Genomic DNA, 16,919 nt, shown 5'->3' with positions numbered 1-16,919 from the left:
TTTTTTTTGTAGTGACAGGGTCTTACTTTGTTGCCCAGGCTGGTCTCAAATTCCTGACCTCAAGCAATCCTCCAGCCTTGGCCTCTTAAAGTGCTGGGATTACAGACGTGACCACTATACCCTGCCTGTGAGCTGTTATAATGGATGATTCTGTAGTATGCAGCACTTTGTTGTAATTTGCATGTTTTACTTTATGTATGGTTTTCCCAAGTCATTAAATGTATATACTTCTGCAACTTTTTTTTTCTCCCTGGTGAAAAGATGCACATATATTTAGAATTAGCCAGCGGGATGCAGTTTAGATGATCCCAGTTTTGTTGGCAACATCCAAAGCATCGTCATCAGGAGCCAATCGAACATAAGCCTTCTCCATCAGGCCAAATCAGGGTGTTGACCTTGGCCACATCAGTGTCGTAGAGCTTTTTCACAGCTTGTGTGATCTGGTGCTTGTTGGCTTTAACATCCAGAATGAACACAAGTGTGCTGTTGTCTTCTGTCTTCATGGCAGACTCAGTGGTCAGCAGAAACTTGATGGTAGCATAGAGGTCCAGCTTGATTCTCCTGGGGGTCCTTTTCCCAGGATACTTGGGCTGCCTTTGGAGTTGCAGTGTTTTGGGCTGCTAGAAGGTGGGTGGTGTGTGGATCTTCCCTTTTTTTTTTTTTTTTTGTGGCTGTGGATACCTTTCAACACTGCTTTGGCCTTCAGAGTCTTCGCTTTGGCTTCGGGTTTAGGAGAGGCAGGAGCTTCATTCGCTTTCGGTGCCATCTTGTGAAAAGGACTCTGCAACTTTTAATGTGTACAGTTTGCATTATATGGTTGTACTAGATTGTGAGTCTTTTTTGGACATTTGAGTTCTTTCCAGTTTATTGCTGTTTTTCAGCAGCACTTGATGAATAACTTTGTAGATAAGTTTTTGCATAGCTCTGTGAGTATTTTCTTTTGGGATAAATTGCTAGAGGCTAGGTTAAACTTTGCCAAACTACCTTTCAGAAAGCCTGAACTAATTTACAGTACACTTATGATATGGTTTGGCTCTGTATCCTCACCCAAATCTCATTTTGTGGCTCCCATAATTCCCACATGTTGCGGGACGGACCCAGTGGGAGATAATTGAATCATGGAGCCAGGTCTTTTCTGTGCTGTCCTCGTGATAGGGAATGAGTCTTGCGAGATTTGATAGTTTCTGAAGGAGAGTTTCCCTGCACAAGCGCTCCTCTCTGACTACTGCCATCTACATAAGATGTGACTTGCTCCTCCTTGCTTTCCGCCATGACTGTGACATTTCCCCAGCCACATGGAACTGTCTGTAAGTCCAGTTAAACCTCTTTCTTTTGTAAATTGCCCAGTCTTGGGTATGTCTTTATCGGCATCGTGAAAACAGACTTATGCAACTTCTCTCAACATTTTTAGTGGCCAGGTTTTCTATGTTCTCATCTAACATCCTGTTTTGCCAAACTTGCAATGAATTCCATATTGTCATTTTTCTTACCTCAATCTTTTATAAGTAACTCTTGCAACATTGGTGTAATGTTAAAGGTGTGTCCTTAGCTGGTGGCACAGTAGTTTTCTCTGGGTCATAGTGATGTTGGGAATAATTGTGTTAAAGGATAATTTGAGCCCTCTGTACTTCTTAAGATGGTGGTGCCTCACCATCAGTCAGACTGTGGCTTCAGGGCTTTTTTTCTCTTGGATTGCTTGGTGGTGAAATCAATAAAGCCATGCCCATTCTGATTAGTATGTTACATTACTGATAGTGCAGTGTTAAGAGAAATACAAGAAACCTGAGCCTAAAACATTTCACTGTGAAATTAATTGGTCTTCGAAATGTTTTATCTTTGTTTTGGTTTGAGGATCGTATGTGGCGAAATTACACTGGTGGTAAATAATAAGCTTGTTATTGATAACATGGAAGAAAAGCGTTTCTGGTTTCTCTTAGAGAAAATTGATTCTGAGTCCAAGACACTTGTGAGTCCAAAAGAATGAGAGAAGATAAAATGTTATTAGTTAGAAACTGACTATACAATTCGACTTTCTAGTGGACAGTTGACTTCAGTAGTGTTTGATTAGCATCTAACTTCCTTCTTGGGGAATCAGAAAAGGGACATAGGTCAGGCATTGGCTGAACTCAGGTTACTGGACAGTGATTGAGCCGGTTCAATTTTTTTTTTTTTTTTTTTCGGAGTTTCACTCTTGTTACCCAGGCTGGAGTGCAATGGCGCGATCTTGGCTCACCGCAACCTCCGCCTCCTGGGTTCAGGCAATTGTCCTGCAAGTCGCTGGGATTACAGGCACGCACCACCATGCCCAGCTAATTTTTTGTATTTTTAATAGAGACGGGGTTTCACCATGTTGACCAGGATGGTCTTGATCTCCTGACCTCGTGATCCATCCGCCTCGGCCTCCCAAAGTGCTGGGATTACAGGCTTGAGCCACCGCGCCCGGCCCTTTTTTTTTTTTTTTTTTTTTTTTAAGGCAGAGTCTTGCTCCATCACCCAGGCTGGAGTACAGTGGTACAGTCTTGCCTCATGTCAGCCTTTGCTTCCTGGGTTCAAGTGAGTCTCATGCCTCAGCCTCTTGAGCAGCTGGAATTACAAGTGTGAGCCACCGTGCCCAACTGCTTTTTGTTTGTTTTTTGTTGTTGTTGTTGTTGTTGCATTTTTAGTAGAGCTGGGTTTTTACCATGTTGGCCAGGCTGGTCTCGAACTCTTGACTTCAAGTGATCTACCCACCTCAGCCTCCCAAAGTGCTGGGTTTACAGGTGTGAGCCACCATGCCTGGTCTTGAGCCAGTTCTAAGGGAAATCATTCATTTTTTTTTTTTGTCAGATTGGAATATTGCAAATCATAGTATTTTTGAAATAACTTACCCATGGGAATAGAGTTTATGCCCTTAGAGGGTACAGTGGTCTTATTATTATTTTTTTTTTCTTTCCCACCCCGGTACAGTGCTCTTATAAAGAGAGGTACAAGAAGAGAGGGAGTAGGTGGCATTCCAGAGATCAGAGCTACATGAGTTGCTGCCCAATCTACTTGGTTCTCAAACTTGTCAGTCTGGATTGCTATGGTGAAGGAAAGGGAATAAATAGAACAATGTACTCCCTTTCTAAAACTTTTTATTAATTGGCTACCTAACCTATGTTTTGCATATTAATTTATTTAACATTTATGAAGCACAGTGTGCTAGACACTGAAGATACAAAGGTCTAAAAGATGTCAAATAATAGAAGAAAAAGAAAATAATCCCTATTATTTATTTATTTATTTATTTATATTGCATTTTAGGTTTTGGGGTACATGTGAAGAACATGCAAGATTGTTGCGTAGGTACACACATGGCAGTGTGATTTGCTGCCTTCCTCCCCTTCACCTATATCTGGCATTTCTCCCCATGCTCTCTCTCCCCAACTCCCCACCCCCCGCTGTCCCTCCCCTATTTCCCCCCAACAGACCCCAGTGTGTAGTGCTCCCCTCCATGTGTCCATGTGTTCTCATTGTTCAAAACCCACCTGTGAGTAAGAACATGCGGCGTTTGATTTTCTGCTCTTGTGTCAGTTTGCTGAGAATGATGGTTTCCAGGTTCATCCATGTCCCCGCAAAGGACATGAACTCATCGTTTTTGATGGCTGTATAATATTCCATGGTGTATATGTGCCACATTTTCCCTGTCCAGTCTATCATCAATGGGGCTATTATTTATTAAGTACAGTTTTTGATGATAGTTTTTTGTTGTTCTTTCTTTTTTGGGGGGGCGGGGGGGAGATAGGATCTGGCTCTATCACCCAGGCTGGAGTACAGTGGTGTGATTTCGGCTCACTGCCACCTCAACCTCCCGGGTTCAAGCAATTCTCCTACCTCAGCCTCCCAAGTAGCTGGGACTACAGGCACCTGCCACCACACCTGGCTAATTTTGTATTTTCAGTGGAGACAGGGTTTCACCATGTTGGCCAGGCTGGTGTCGAACTTCTGATCTCAGGTGATCCACCCACCTCGGCCTCCCACAGTGTTGGGCTTACAGGCCTGAGCCACTGTGCCCAGCCAGTTTTTGACTTAAATATTAAACTAAGGATTTTTCAACTTTAAGGTGGTACAAAAGTGATACATATTCAGTAGAAAGTTTATTTTGAATTTTGATCCTTTTTTTGGCTAGCAATATGTGGTGTGATACCCTTACATACCCTACCTGGTTCTCAAACTTGTTAGTCTGGAGATATTCACCCCCCCCCCTTTTTTTTGTAAATAAGCTTTGTTAGATGATCTTGCCCAAATACAGGCTAATATAAGTGTTCTGAGCACGTTTAAGGTAGGTTAGGCTATGATGTTCATTAGGTTAGGTGTATTAAATGCATTTTTGGCTTACAGTATTTTCAATTTATGGTGCATTTATCAAGACTAGCCCCTTTGTAAGTTGAGGAGCATCTGTGTGTACCAAGTACTTAATAGGTGGCCTTTCTAATCCTCATGGAAACCCCTGCAAGGTGGGCATTATCTTCTTCATTTTTCTTTAGGGTTAATGATGCTAAGTCCTTGTTCATCATCACTCAGCAACAAAGTGTCTAAAATGGGATTCAGGTCCATCATGGGATTGAGTCCCAGATGGGAACTCAGAGCCTGACCAGCGTTAGGATCTGGTGCAAATCACTTAACTCCTCTTTTCAAATGTGGACTACAACAGTTCTTATCTTAGAGGATTTTGTGTGTGTGTTATGTGACAGATACGTGAAGTGGTTAGTCCAGTTACTGGCAGGTACATAATAATAGTTAATAATTACATCAGATCTTATTGGCTCCTTACAAAGCCATTGTTCACTCCACATATCTTTATGCAAACCATTAATGACAAGAGTCTAAACTTTCATAGAGGAGGTGTCCCCAGTGTTACGAAGGTATTGAGGAGGAGTGTGGACTGCTAACCTGACTAGGAGTGTAAGAGCACATTTACCAAAGATGGTGATCCTTGAGGTGGCCTGAAGCATGATTAGGAGTTAGCTGGTGGGAAGAGATAAAGAGAAGGAAGTGGTTAGAGGAAAGACGTGGCAAAACAGAAAGGCACAGGAATGTAATGACCATGTGAGGGATGGAGTCCTGAGTGTGGGACATAGGTGAGAAAAATAAGCAGGCCAGATGATGAAGGGTCTTGAATGCCATGGGCTTTTTCCCTGAAGACAGTGGGGGAAGCAGTAGAAGGATTTTTTATCTTGGAGTAATTACAGGTTTACAGGAAAGTTGTAAAGATCGTACAGAGAGTTTCCATATACCCTACACCCAGTTTCTCCTGTTATTAACATCTTACATTACTATGGTAGATTGGTTACAATTAGTGATTGATTCATAATTATTACCTAAAGTTGGTGATTTATTCATATTTTCTCAGTTTTTACCTAATATCCCTTTTCTGTTCCAGAATTCCACATTACATTTAGTTGCGTTGTTGCTTTAGGTTCCTCTTGACTGTGACAGTTTCTCAAGATTTTTCTTGTTTTTGATGACGATTTAGTTTTGAGGAGTACTCAGAAATTTTGCAGGATGTTTCTCAATTGGGATTTGTCTGATATTTTTCTCATTATTATACTGAGGTTATAAGTTTGGGGTAGGAAGACCGTAGAAGTAAAGTGCCATTTGCATCCCATCCAAGGGTACGTACCATCAGCAAGACTGATGACTGTTGATGTTGACCTTTGTTGTCTGGCTGAGTACCACATACACAGCAGACACATCTGAGTTTGTTTGATGTTTCAGCTGTAAAGTGCTCTTCCATCCCCTGCCCCATGCTTTTCTATACAACCCCCTTTTTTGGAAAGAGGTCACTATGTACAGCCCACACTGAAGGGGAGGGGAGTTATCCATGTCTACAGAAGGACTTTAAACATGGAAGGTGACTTGATAAGAATTGTGCTTCAGGGCCTGGGGCAGTGGCTCGTGCCTGTAATTCCAGCACTTTGGGAGGGGAGGCTGGAGGATCAGCTAAGCCCAGGAGTTTGAGGCTGCGGTTGAGCTGTGATCACATCACTGCACTCCATCCTGGACAAACAGAGCAAGACTCTGTTTCTTAAAAAAATAAAGAATGAATTATGCTTCAGAAAGATTGCTCTAGCTAATGGAGAGACCGAATTTGGAGAGACCGAATTTAGCCTGGAACCCTTAAGTCAGGACAAGATGACAAACCACAAATTTGGAAACTGAAGGTTAGTGGCAACAGGGATAGATTTGAGAAAAGTTGAAGAGATTAGTGGATGGGGCTCAGTGGATTTTGCAGAGTATGTATGCTCGAGTGCTAGTGGGAGATGAGGGGACTCCAAGATGACTTGCAGCCATATTGCTGGGAGTTGGTGACTGTACAAGTTATAGTGTTAATTTTTTTTAGATAAACAGGAAGAAACAGCTTGTTGATAGTGGTAAGGGTAGATGAGAGGGCAATAAACTGTGGCAGAGTTGCTTTTTGAGTCGTTCTTGACTTAATGTGTGTTCTGTCTTGAGATACAGATTTAGAAGTCATTAACATAATAAATGGTTTGAGAAATTTGCAGTGTTAGGTGTTCTGACATAGGGAAAGTAATTAATACTAGATGAAAAAGAGGAACCCAGGGAACACTGATGTTTAAAAATGGGTAAAACGTGGGGAAAGGTCAACTTTTTTAAAAATCTGTTATCACTATTCATGTGGACGTTTAATTCCTCTGCATCACATCCTCTGTTCTGTTCACCCTGGAATTGTAAAACACTATACCAAAGGACAGAACACACTATACGTGTTGAGAACATTTCTTCTGAGGATAGTTTCTGTTGTGGTGATGCTAATCAGAATAAATCTTGCTAAAATTAAGGAGCTGAAGATGTATGGAAAGCAATTGACCCAACAGCACTACTTCATGTAAGATAAGCAGTGGCAGTACAAAAACGAAGAATAGATTGTTTGTTACCAAGGAATTAACAATTTAGTGTATTAACTGGGTAATACAGTACAAAGTAAGCAATAGTAGTTGGTTGTATGTCAGTTGTGGCATGACTGAGCTAACTGCTGAAGCCCTTTCTGTCTTTCTTCTCTCTGTGTCTAGCTTTGTTCTTGCCTGCCTTTTTATTTTTTAAAGTCCTGCTCCTATTTTGGAGGTGGGGGACTAGTGGGGTATACTATACCCCTTGTTAACCAACTGCAATGTAAGTTAAAATGTATTTTTAAGTGTTTTTGATTTTTAAAAACAAGCAAATAGAGCACATTATCATAGAGGAAAAAAATCTTCAAAGAAAAAATTTGTTTAGTTTTCAGATTCTTTGTGAAATCACTAATCTTTGAGGGGAAAAATGTTTTTCCATAAATTTAGGAGAACAGGAGGTTTGAGTTTTTAAGGACTTTACAGCATGCCTATATTTATTGTAGATTTTAATTCTAGAGAGCTGGTGATTGGAAATTATGGACCTATTTGTTCCAATTTAAACTTTCAGCATGTAAAAAGCAAGAGATTAGAGAAGTCAGACAGTAGGTATATACTTTGTAGACAGATGCAGGTATTTAAATTACCAAAGTTGCTTCTGACCTCCTCATTTTATAGAGAATGAACTGTTGCCAGTTGAGAGTCCTTAAGCCATTTAACTTTAGTGTAAAATACAAAATACTTAATGGATATCATGGGGAGGAAATTTTTTTTTTCTCTTTTGAGACCAACATGGTGAAACCCCGTCTCTACTAAAAATAGAAAAATCAGCGCATGGTGACACGCACCTGTAGTCCCAGCTACTCGGGAGGCTGAGGCAGGAGAATCTTTTAAACCTGGGAAGTGGAGGTTGTGGTGAGCCAAGATCGTGCCACTGCACTCCAGCCTGGGCAACAGAGCAAGACTGTCTCAAAAACAAAAACAAAAAAGCTATACCTGTTAGCAATGGCTTGCTGTTACTTCCCCGTGCCTCCCCACCCTCTGGCAATCACTAATCTTTCTGTCTGGACAGTTCATGTAAATAGGTTGTAGATTTTTGTACATGTGATTGGCTGCTTTCACTTACCGTTTTCAAGTTTCATTCATACTAAGCATGTGTTAGTATTTTATTCCTTTTCATGACAGTATAATGTTCTGTCATATAGACACTGGATTTTTTAATTCAGCCATCAGTTGATGGGCAGTTGAGTTGTTTCCACCTTTTAGCTGTTAGGTAATGCTGCTATGAAAATTTGTATACAAATTATTGTGTGGACCTATGTTTTTATTTCTCTGGGTTGTAAACCTAGGAGTGGATTTGCTGAGTTATATGATAACTGACCTTTCGAGGAATGGGACCATTTTAATATTCCCATCATTTTAGCCAAATAATCTGACTAAAAACAGGCAAAAGATCTGAATATACATTTCTCCATGGAAGATATTCAGGTGGCATATGCTCAACCTCTTTATTCATCAGGGAAATGCAAATAAAAACCACAGTGAGAGACTACTTCACACCTGCTGGCTAGAATCAAAAAATCAGATAATAACAAGTGTTGGTGAGGATGTGGAGAAATTGGAACCTACAATCCTTGAGGTGGGAATGTACGTGTAAGTTGCTGTTCTGCTTCCAAACAGTTGACAAGTAAAATATGGCATTATAGAGTGAGAAATAACTCAGGGTTTCAGAGCAGAACTGAAAATATGCTAGAAGAGTATTTTCCTTAGTGTTGGACTAGGTGATATTAAATTTGAACACAGACATTATATCAGGTAACATCAAATCATACAGTGAAGGATTTCTCTCTAATTCTTAAAAAATTTTTAAATGTTATATGAACATTAATATACACAAAATAGTATTTGCTTAACACTGGGCTTTTCAGAGAACAGTGAAACATTGCAGTGTGACAAAGCAAGCTCTTCCTCTCTTACAATGACTCTTAACCTGATTTTAAGAATATCTTTATTGTACACATCTTCTTCTTTAAATGTACCCCATAACTAGTAGTACCAATTTTATATTTTCAACATTTAAGTTATGGTATTACACATATCCTTTAAGTTGCCTTTTCTAGTCAACCTGGTTGATAGCTGTAGATCTGATTTTTGTTTTCCCATATTTAATTCCTTTGAAGTCACATACCACGGTATCCAGTCCCTGTTGATGTATTTTAAAGATTTTCCTCTATATTGGTCCTATAAACATTTCTGTAGTAACTATCTGTGTTACTATGTAGTAGGGTTCCCCAGATAAACAGAACTACTAGAATATGTATGGGTGTATCTATGTATATATATTCAGAGATTGATTTTAAGGAATTGGTTTATGTAGTTATAGGGGCTTGACAAGTCTGAAATCTGTAGAGCAGGCCTGTAGGAAGGGGTCAAGGCTTCAGTCTCAACTTTTGTAAAAATCTCAATTTTTGCTCTTAGGACCTTTAGGTGAACTTGATAAGGCCCACCCACATTATGAAGGGTAATCAACTGATCGTACATCTTAACCATATCTAATTATTTCTGGAATTTTCAGTTGAATGTTTTCAGACTACAGTGGATCATGGGTAACTGAATGCTGAAGGGGGGACTACTGGAGTTTCATATAACACCACCACAATTCGGATACTGAAGAGTTCCGTCTCCTTCAAGAACTACCTCAGACTTTTCTTAACCTTCCTCACATGTCTAGCCCCTAGAAACCCCGGATCCATTCTGTATCCCTGTAGTTTTGCCTTTTTCAGAATGTCTATAAATGAACTTGTACTGGCTTCTTTCAGTCACTGTAATGCTTTGGAGATAACGTCTATGCTGTTGAATATATAAGTAGTTCACTATTTTTATTGCTGTGTACTATTCCAGTGTATGGATGTGCTACAGTTGGTTTATCCATCTACCCATTGAAGGACATTTGAATATTTCAGTGTTTGGTGATTGTGAATAACACCACCATAAACAGCTGTGTGCAGATTTTATTGTGAGCATGTACTAATTCTGTAGGGTATATGGCTGAACAGTGGGGTTGCTATGTCAGTCATTTGGTAAATATAATTATATCTTTGTAAAAAAACTGTAAAACTTTCCCAGAATGGCTTTGTAATTTTGCATTTACTCCAGCAGCGTATGAGAATTTCAGTTGTTCCCATTCTTGTCAGCACTTTCTATTGTTGATGCCTTTTATTTTAGACAGCCTAACAGGCAAATAATGGTTTCTCATCGTGGCTTTAATTTACATTTTCCTAATGGCTAGTGATGTGGAGCATCTTTTTATGCAGTATGCCACCTGTATATCTACTTTGGTGAAGTGACTGTTAAAATCTTTTGGCCATTTTTTAAAAATTGGGTTATTGTTCGGGCGCAATGTCTGACGCTTGTAATCCCAACACTTTGGGAGGCTGAGGCGCCTGGTTCACGAGGTCAAGAGCTGATCAAGACCATCCTGGCCAACGTGGTGAAACCTGGTCTGTACTAAACATACAAAAATTTTCTGGGTGTGGTGGAGCATGCCTGTTGTCCCAACTACTTGGGAGGCTGAGGCAGGAGAATCGCTTGAACCCAGGAGGTGGAGGTTGTAGTGAGCCGAGATTGCACCACTGCATTCCAGCCTGGGTGACAGAGCGAGACTCCGTCTCAAAAACAAAAAAACAAAAAAACCAAAAACAACCAACTGGGTTATTTTCCTTATTGTTGCCTTTGAAAGTTCTTTATGTATTCTGGATACAAGTCCTTTGTTGCATATGTGATTTGCAAATGTTTTCTTACAGTGTGCAGTGTATCTCAACAGTGCCTTTTGCAGAGCAAAAGTCTCAAAATTTATTTAAGTACAGCATACCATTAAAAAATGTTTGATGGATTGTGCTTTTGGTATCATTTCTAAGATCTCCTTTCCCAACCCAAGGTCAAAAGGATTTTCATGTGTTTTTCTCTTTTTTTTTTTTTTTTTTTTTTTTTTTTTTTTTTGTTTTTTTTTTTTTTTTTTTTTTTTTGAGACGGAGGCTTGCTCTGTTGTCCAGGCTTGAGTGCATTGGGGCAATCTGGGCTCACTGCAACCTCCACTCCCAGGTTCCAGTGCTTTTCCTGCCTCAGCCTCCTGAGTAGCTGGGATTACAGGCACGCACCACTATGCCTGGCTAATTTTTTTGTACTTTTAGTAGAGACGGGGTTTCACCGTGTTGGTCAAGCTTATCTCGAACTCCTGAACTCGTGATCTGCCTGCCTCAGCCTCCCGAAGTGCTGGGATTATAGGTGTGAGCCACTGTGCCCAGCCAGTTTTTTGGTTTCACATGTAGTTCTGTCATCTGTTTTGAGATAATTTTGAGGTATGGATCCAAATTAAGTTTTTAAAAAAATGTTTGTTTTGGCCGGGCACAGTGGCTCACACTTGTAATCCCAGCACTTTGGGAGGCCAAGGCAGGTGGATCATGAGATCAAGAGATCAAGACCATCCTGGCCAACATGGTGAAACCTCGTCTCTTCTAAAAATACGAAAAACAAAATTAGCCAGGCATGGTGGTGCATGCCTGCAGTCCCAGCTAATCGGGAGGCAGAGGCAGAATTGCTTGAAACCGGAAAACAGAAGTTGCAGTGAGTGCACCATTGCACTCCAGCCTGGCGATAGAGCGACACTCCGTCTCAAAAAAAGAAAAATGTTTGTTTGGTTTTTGCATATGAATATTCATTTGTTCTGGCATCATTTGTTGAAAAGATTGTTATTTTTGGTTTGATTTTGCCTTTGTGCCTTTATGGAAAATCATTTGATCCTGTACGTGTGGTTCTATTTTTGAACTCTATTCCATTTATTTCTCTATCTTTATGCCAGTACCATACATTCTTGATTACTGAATTTGTATAGTCTTGATTTACATAGTATAGGTCCTCCAACTTTGCCCTTTTTCAAAATTGCATTGGCTGTCTAAGGTACTTTGCCTTTCTTTATGAATTGTAGAATGTTTATCAATTACTGCAAAAGAATGTGCTGCAAGTTTGATTGGGATTGTATTGAATCTTTAGAGCACTTTGGGAGGAATGCCTTCTTAATAATGAGTCTGTGTCTATGATATATATCTTCATTTACTTAGGTCATCTTTAGTTTCTCTCAGCAGTCTTTTATAGATTTCAGTGTACACATCTTACCTTATCCCTAAGTTATTTCATATTTGATGCTAATGATGTTTAACTTTGATTTTTTGATGTTTTTTATTGCTGGTATATAGAAATGGAATTATTTACTATTAATCTGATTTCCTACAGCCTTGCTAAACTCATTTATTCTAGGAGCATTTTGTAGATTGCACAAAGTGTAGATTTTCTACAGAGACGATCATGCAGTTTTGATTGCACCACTCCACTCTGGGTGCCTTTTATTCTGTTTTACTTTAGACTTTTATTGGAAATATGGCAGGACTCATTTGTCTCTGTATTCACTTTGGGGTCCCTCCCCACGCATACATTTGTTGACTTTAGTTTTAGATTATGTGTAGCATTAGCATTGTTCTGAAAGTCAGAACTACATATACATTTATAAAAAAGGTAGACTCGGACCAGGTGCAGTGGCTCATGGCTGTAATCCTAGCGCTCTGGGAAGTCAAGGCCAGTGGATCACAAGGTCAGAAGTTCAAGACCAGCCTGGTAAGCATGGTTAAACCCCATCTCTACTAAAAATATACAAATTAGCCGGACTTGATAGTACGTGCCTGTAGTCCCAGATACTCGGGAGGCTGAGGCAGGAGAATTGCTTCACCCCGGAGATGGAGGTTGGCCCACTGCAACCTCCGCCTCCTGGGTTCAAGCAATTCTTCTGCCTCAGCTTCCCAAGTAGTTGGGACTACAGGCATGGACCACCACGCTCAGCTAATTTTTGTATTTTTAGTAGAGATGGTGTTTCACCATGCCTGCCAGGCTGGTCTCGAACTCATGATCTGACTGCCTCGGCCTTCCAAAGTTCTGGGATTACAGATGTGAGCCACTGCACCTGGCCTGGAATAGTTTATTTAAAGGGAAAAAAAAAGCCAAAATTACCTGAAGAATGATTCAGTTCGGGCCTAACCAGTACGAAGGTGTGGTCACTGAACCTCTTGTTTCTAGAGTCTTTACTTTTTGAAGATGTTTTACATATGTGCATTATAATATATAACAGTTGCTTGCAGTTAATTCGGTAATACCTGTCAGTTCCACCCCTGACACTTGCAAACCTTTCGACCTACTATTTTGCATCACAGATTTTTAAGAATTAGTATCCATTTTAGAAGTTTTCTTGTAGGTTAAAAATTTTAAATGGTTATTCTTTAATAAGGCTGTTAAAAGAATTTTGGGATTTCTGTTGCCAAGTCACTAAAAAGTTAGGCAGAGAAGGGTAAAGGTGTTGCAAGCACACATGAAGAATTAACATTTTAAAAGAACCTTTAAGCAACTTGCCAAATGTGGATTTCTTGTTGGATGTCTCTTGTCTAAAAGCAGAGCAGCGTACTATCAAATCAGTAAAAATAAAGTAGGAAAGGATTTGTAAGTTGAAATGTTTCAGCAGACTCTGTAGCCTCCCCCATCTCCATCCTCACTCTGTGATGTTAAGTGTGTGGTCCCATTCGGCCAGATACAGGTAAAGGTGGCTGATGTCATTTTGTTCTGAGGCTTAAAAGACCTAAAAGGTTTTGTTACTCATAACTTATTATATGTGTTAAATTTTAATAAGAATTTTTTTTCTTCTTTCTCCCAAGCCAAACTGGCAAGACGCAGTCAAGAACGCGACAATCTTGGCATGTTGGTCTGGTCGCCCAATCAAAATCTTTCAGAAGCAAAGTGTAAGTCTTGGAGCACTTTATTTTCCACCTTTCGTGTTTAAGGTTTTAAAGGTACCTTTGAAGCTAAAAGCTTCTATATGTATTACATTGCTTTTATATTTTAAGATAAATAATTTGAAGTTTTAAAAATGCATATTTCTTATTTTTAAAATTTATTTTTTGAGATGAAGTCTTGCTCTGTTGCCCAGGCTGGAGTGTAGCGGCATGATCTAGGCTTACTGCAACCTCTGCCTCCTGGATTCAAGTGATTCTCAAGCCCCAGCCTCCTGAATAGCTGAGATTACAGGCTCCCGTCACCACACCCAGCTAATTTTTGTAATTTTAGTTGAGACAGGGTTTTGCCATGTTGGCCAGGCCGGTCTCAAACTCCTGACTTCAGGCCTGCCTTGGCCTCCCAAAGTGCTGGGATTACAGGCATGAGCCATTTCACCCTGTGATCTATTCCAGTTTTGAACATGTTCTTTCTTATAGAGCGCTAAAAATCTCCCTCCCTGTAATTTGTGAAAGCTTTGTTTTCTTGAACTTTGCCAAATAAGCCTGCTTCCATGTGTCCTTTAAATGTTCAGTCATTGTATCCCCTTTACTGTCTGAGTCCAAGCTAGTTGCTTCGAGTGCTTTTTCAGATGGTTTTATTTTGGGGTCTCTGTTCATCTCTTGTTGCCCTCCTAAGTATGTTCCAGTTGGTCACAATGTGTCCATCTTAGGTTGTACTCAGAAATGAATGTTAAGAATACTGAGCACTTTTTGAAACTTTATGCCAGCATAGTACTCAAATGCTTTTCATGCCCCTATATCCTTCAATGTTCACAGTGACCCAAGAGGAAGATTTTGTCTCTGTTTTATAGATGGCATTCCACAGTCAGAGGGTTGTGAAACTAGCACAGATAGTGAGTGCTGGAACCACAGGTAGCATCCAGGTTCGCTGATTCTTCACTCCTGGATCGTACTCTTGCTTGTTTCTCAGGCTGTGTGCCTGTCAGCCACTATCTTTCTGTTATTACAGTTTAAAGTTATATTAGTCAATTTTTCTATTGTATTACCTATTGGAGTCTTGGAGTCAGAATTTAATTTTATCTTATTTTTCATAGACCTAGAAGAAAGAAAACAGAATATGGAAAGTTAAATCAATTTTTAAACAGTGGTATTGCCTATAGAATAAATTCACAGTTTTATTTTAAGCCCTGATTATAATTGTTTTCAAAGTTTAAAGTTGGACAGCGAGCTCAGCTCATGGCTCAGGCACACCTAAGCCAGGGCAGAAGTGCAGGAGGACCAAGTTTGACAAATATTAATACACAATTCTTATTGAGGCCTTTGAAATGGACCATTACTTGGAATTACTGTCAGAGAACAACTGGCCAGAAAAACAGATTCCCGAGCCCCGAATCCAGGTTTGGTTTCAGAACCGGAGAGCTGGAATACTGAAGAGGAGCCCCATTGTGGAGGCAGCCTGGGCAAGGCCCGGATCCCAGACCCTAGACAGGCAGGGGTGCTGTCCCCTGACTGCTCTTGCCAGCAGGGCTTCCCAGGGGTCCCAAGCAATGTGGGCAACTTCTCTTGGGAATTGGAGGATGCTTTTGGCCAAGCTTTCCTCTGGGGGCATGTTAAGCTCTCCTCTGGGAGCATGCTGGTGTTCCAGCCGCAAAGGTGGCCCCTGCTGACCTGGAGATGGCAGCCAGTGTGCCAGACCAGCCTTAGGGAGATGTCCCTTGCTCTCTGCCCTCGGGCTCAGCACTGCTTCCAGGTCCTTCTTGCTTCCAGCCCTTCCCACAGCTGGAAGCTAGCAGTGCTGGGGCTCAAGTTTGTCCCGGGACACCCGGCCTGCTCCCTGCACATGGGTCCCAAGCCCTTTGGGGGTGCTGAGACTGTGCCCTCCTGCTGCGTAGCAGCAGCCGAGGTGGGGCTGGCAGCAGGGGATGGGATGGGGGAGAGGGCAAGGTGCCTGGATGCTCAGGGACCCGGGAGCAGCCCTCTCTGCCCCCGCCCCAGCAGCTCTGGTCTCATCCCGCGTCTTGGTCCCTTTCCTGGCTGTAGCCACTACAGGCCCCCGCTAAGTGCTAGAAACAGTTTCTTCTTTTCTTCCAGAACCCAGCTCACGTGGGAGGTCCCAACAGCGGCTGCTGGGTGTGCACCTCAGGCAGCTGCACAGCAAACCCGTGGAGATGACTTGTCAGTGTCAGGCAATGGAAGACAGATGAACTAAGCCAGGGCTCATTGGTAGTGTTCACATTATGAAAATTGAAGAGGAATGTCAAGATTTATATACTTTGTCATGGAAAGGCTCCCAGACATACTTTTCAGGGAAATGAAGCTGTTAAGTTGTTAAGGTGTTGGGCTGCATGGGACCTAGGGGTTTTCCTTAGATGGGATAAAAAAGGATTGACTTTATAGAATTGTCTGTCCTTCCATTTATTAACCAAGTAAACACCTAGCACTTACAGTGAACAAAGTTCACTAGAGAGAAGGGGCTCGGCAGGATGAGGACAGCTTTGTAGAAATGCATTATTTTATAACCAGTAAAGAGCAATGATTTCTACTCTGGAGGAAAAAAAACCACTAACCTAAAAGTAACATTTACATATTGTGGAAAGTTCATAGATAAAGAAAAGTACAAAGAATTAAAAAATTTTTACCTATTATTCCATCACCCAGAGGTGATAACTGTTAAACATTTTGGGGTACTTCTTTCAGTATTTTTTTGTACATATTTGTATCAGTGACTCTTGAAAATTAGGGCCAGACATGGTGGCTCACACCTATAATCTCAACACTTTGGGAGGCTGAAGCGGGCTGATCACAAGGTCAAGAGATCGAGACCATCCTGGCCAACATGGTGAAATCCCACCCTACTAAAAATACGAAATTAGCTGGGCATGGTGGCAGAGGTTGCAGTGAGCCGAGATTGTACCATTGCACTCCAGCCTGGTGACAGAGTGAGAATCTTGTCAAAAAAAAAAAGTTTTTGGAAGAATGTGGAAGTCTTGGTTGTTCAGCATTTATTGCAACATTAATTAGAAATAAGTGATTTAAGACATATTTCTAGCAGATACTGAAAAATTGTGTATAAGGATGTTTGGAGATCCCTGGCTCTGTGTGTGTGTGTGTGTGTGTGTGTGTGTAATTTAAAAATGGTATTGTAGAAAATTCAAACAGTACATCATACATAATATATAATTGTTTTCCACAAAATGTGAGCTGTTCATCAGTTTGCTCTTAA

The 16,919-nt window shown here is 40.8% G+C and overlaps 1 protein-coding gene across 1 annotated transcript in view; it reads left to right on the top strand.

Moving 5' to 3' along the window:
• Positions 1-16,919, top strand: part of RCOR1 (REST corepressor 1) — a 131,284-nt gene that overhangs the window by 67,548 nt on the left and 46,817 nt on the right. The window contains exon 3 of the mRNA XM_017528061.1: positions 13,619-13,702. Coding sequence (XP_017383550.1) covers positions 13,619-13,702 — 84 coding nt within the window. The remainder of the gene's footprint in view (positions 1-13,618; positions 13,703-16,919) is intronic.

The sequence above is a fragment of the Cebus imitator genome, unplaced genomic scaffold (assembly GCF_001604975.1).
Source record: "Cebus imitator isolate Cc_AM_T3 unplaced genomic scaffold, Cebus_imitator-1.0 Scaffold52, whole genome shotgun sequence".
Classification (NCBI taxonomy): Eukaryota; Metazoa; Chordata; class Mammalia; order Primates; family Cebidae; genus Cebus; species Cebus imitator.
This window is presented reverse-complemented; position numbering and strand designations above follow the sequence as displayed.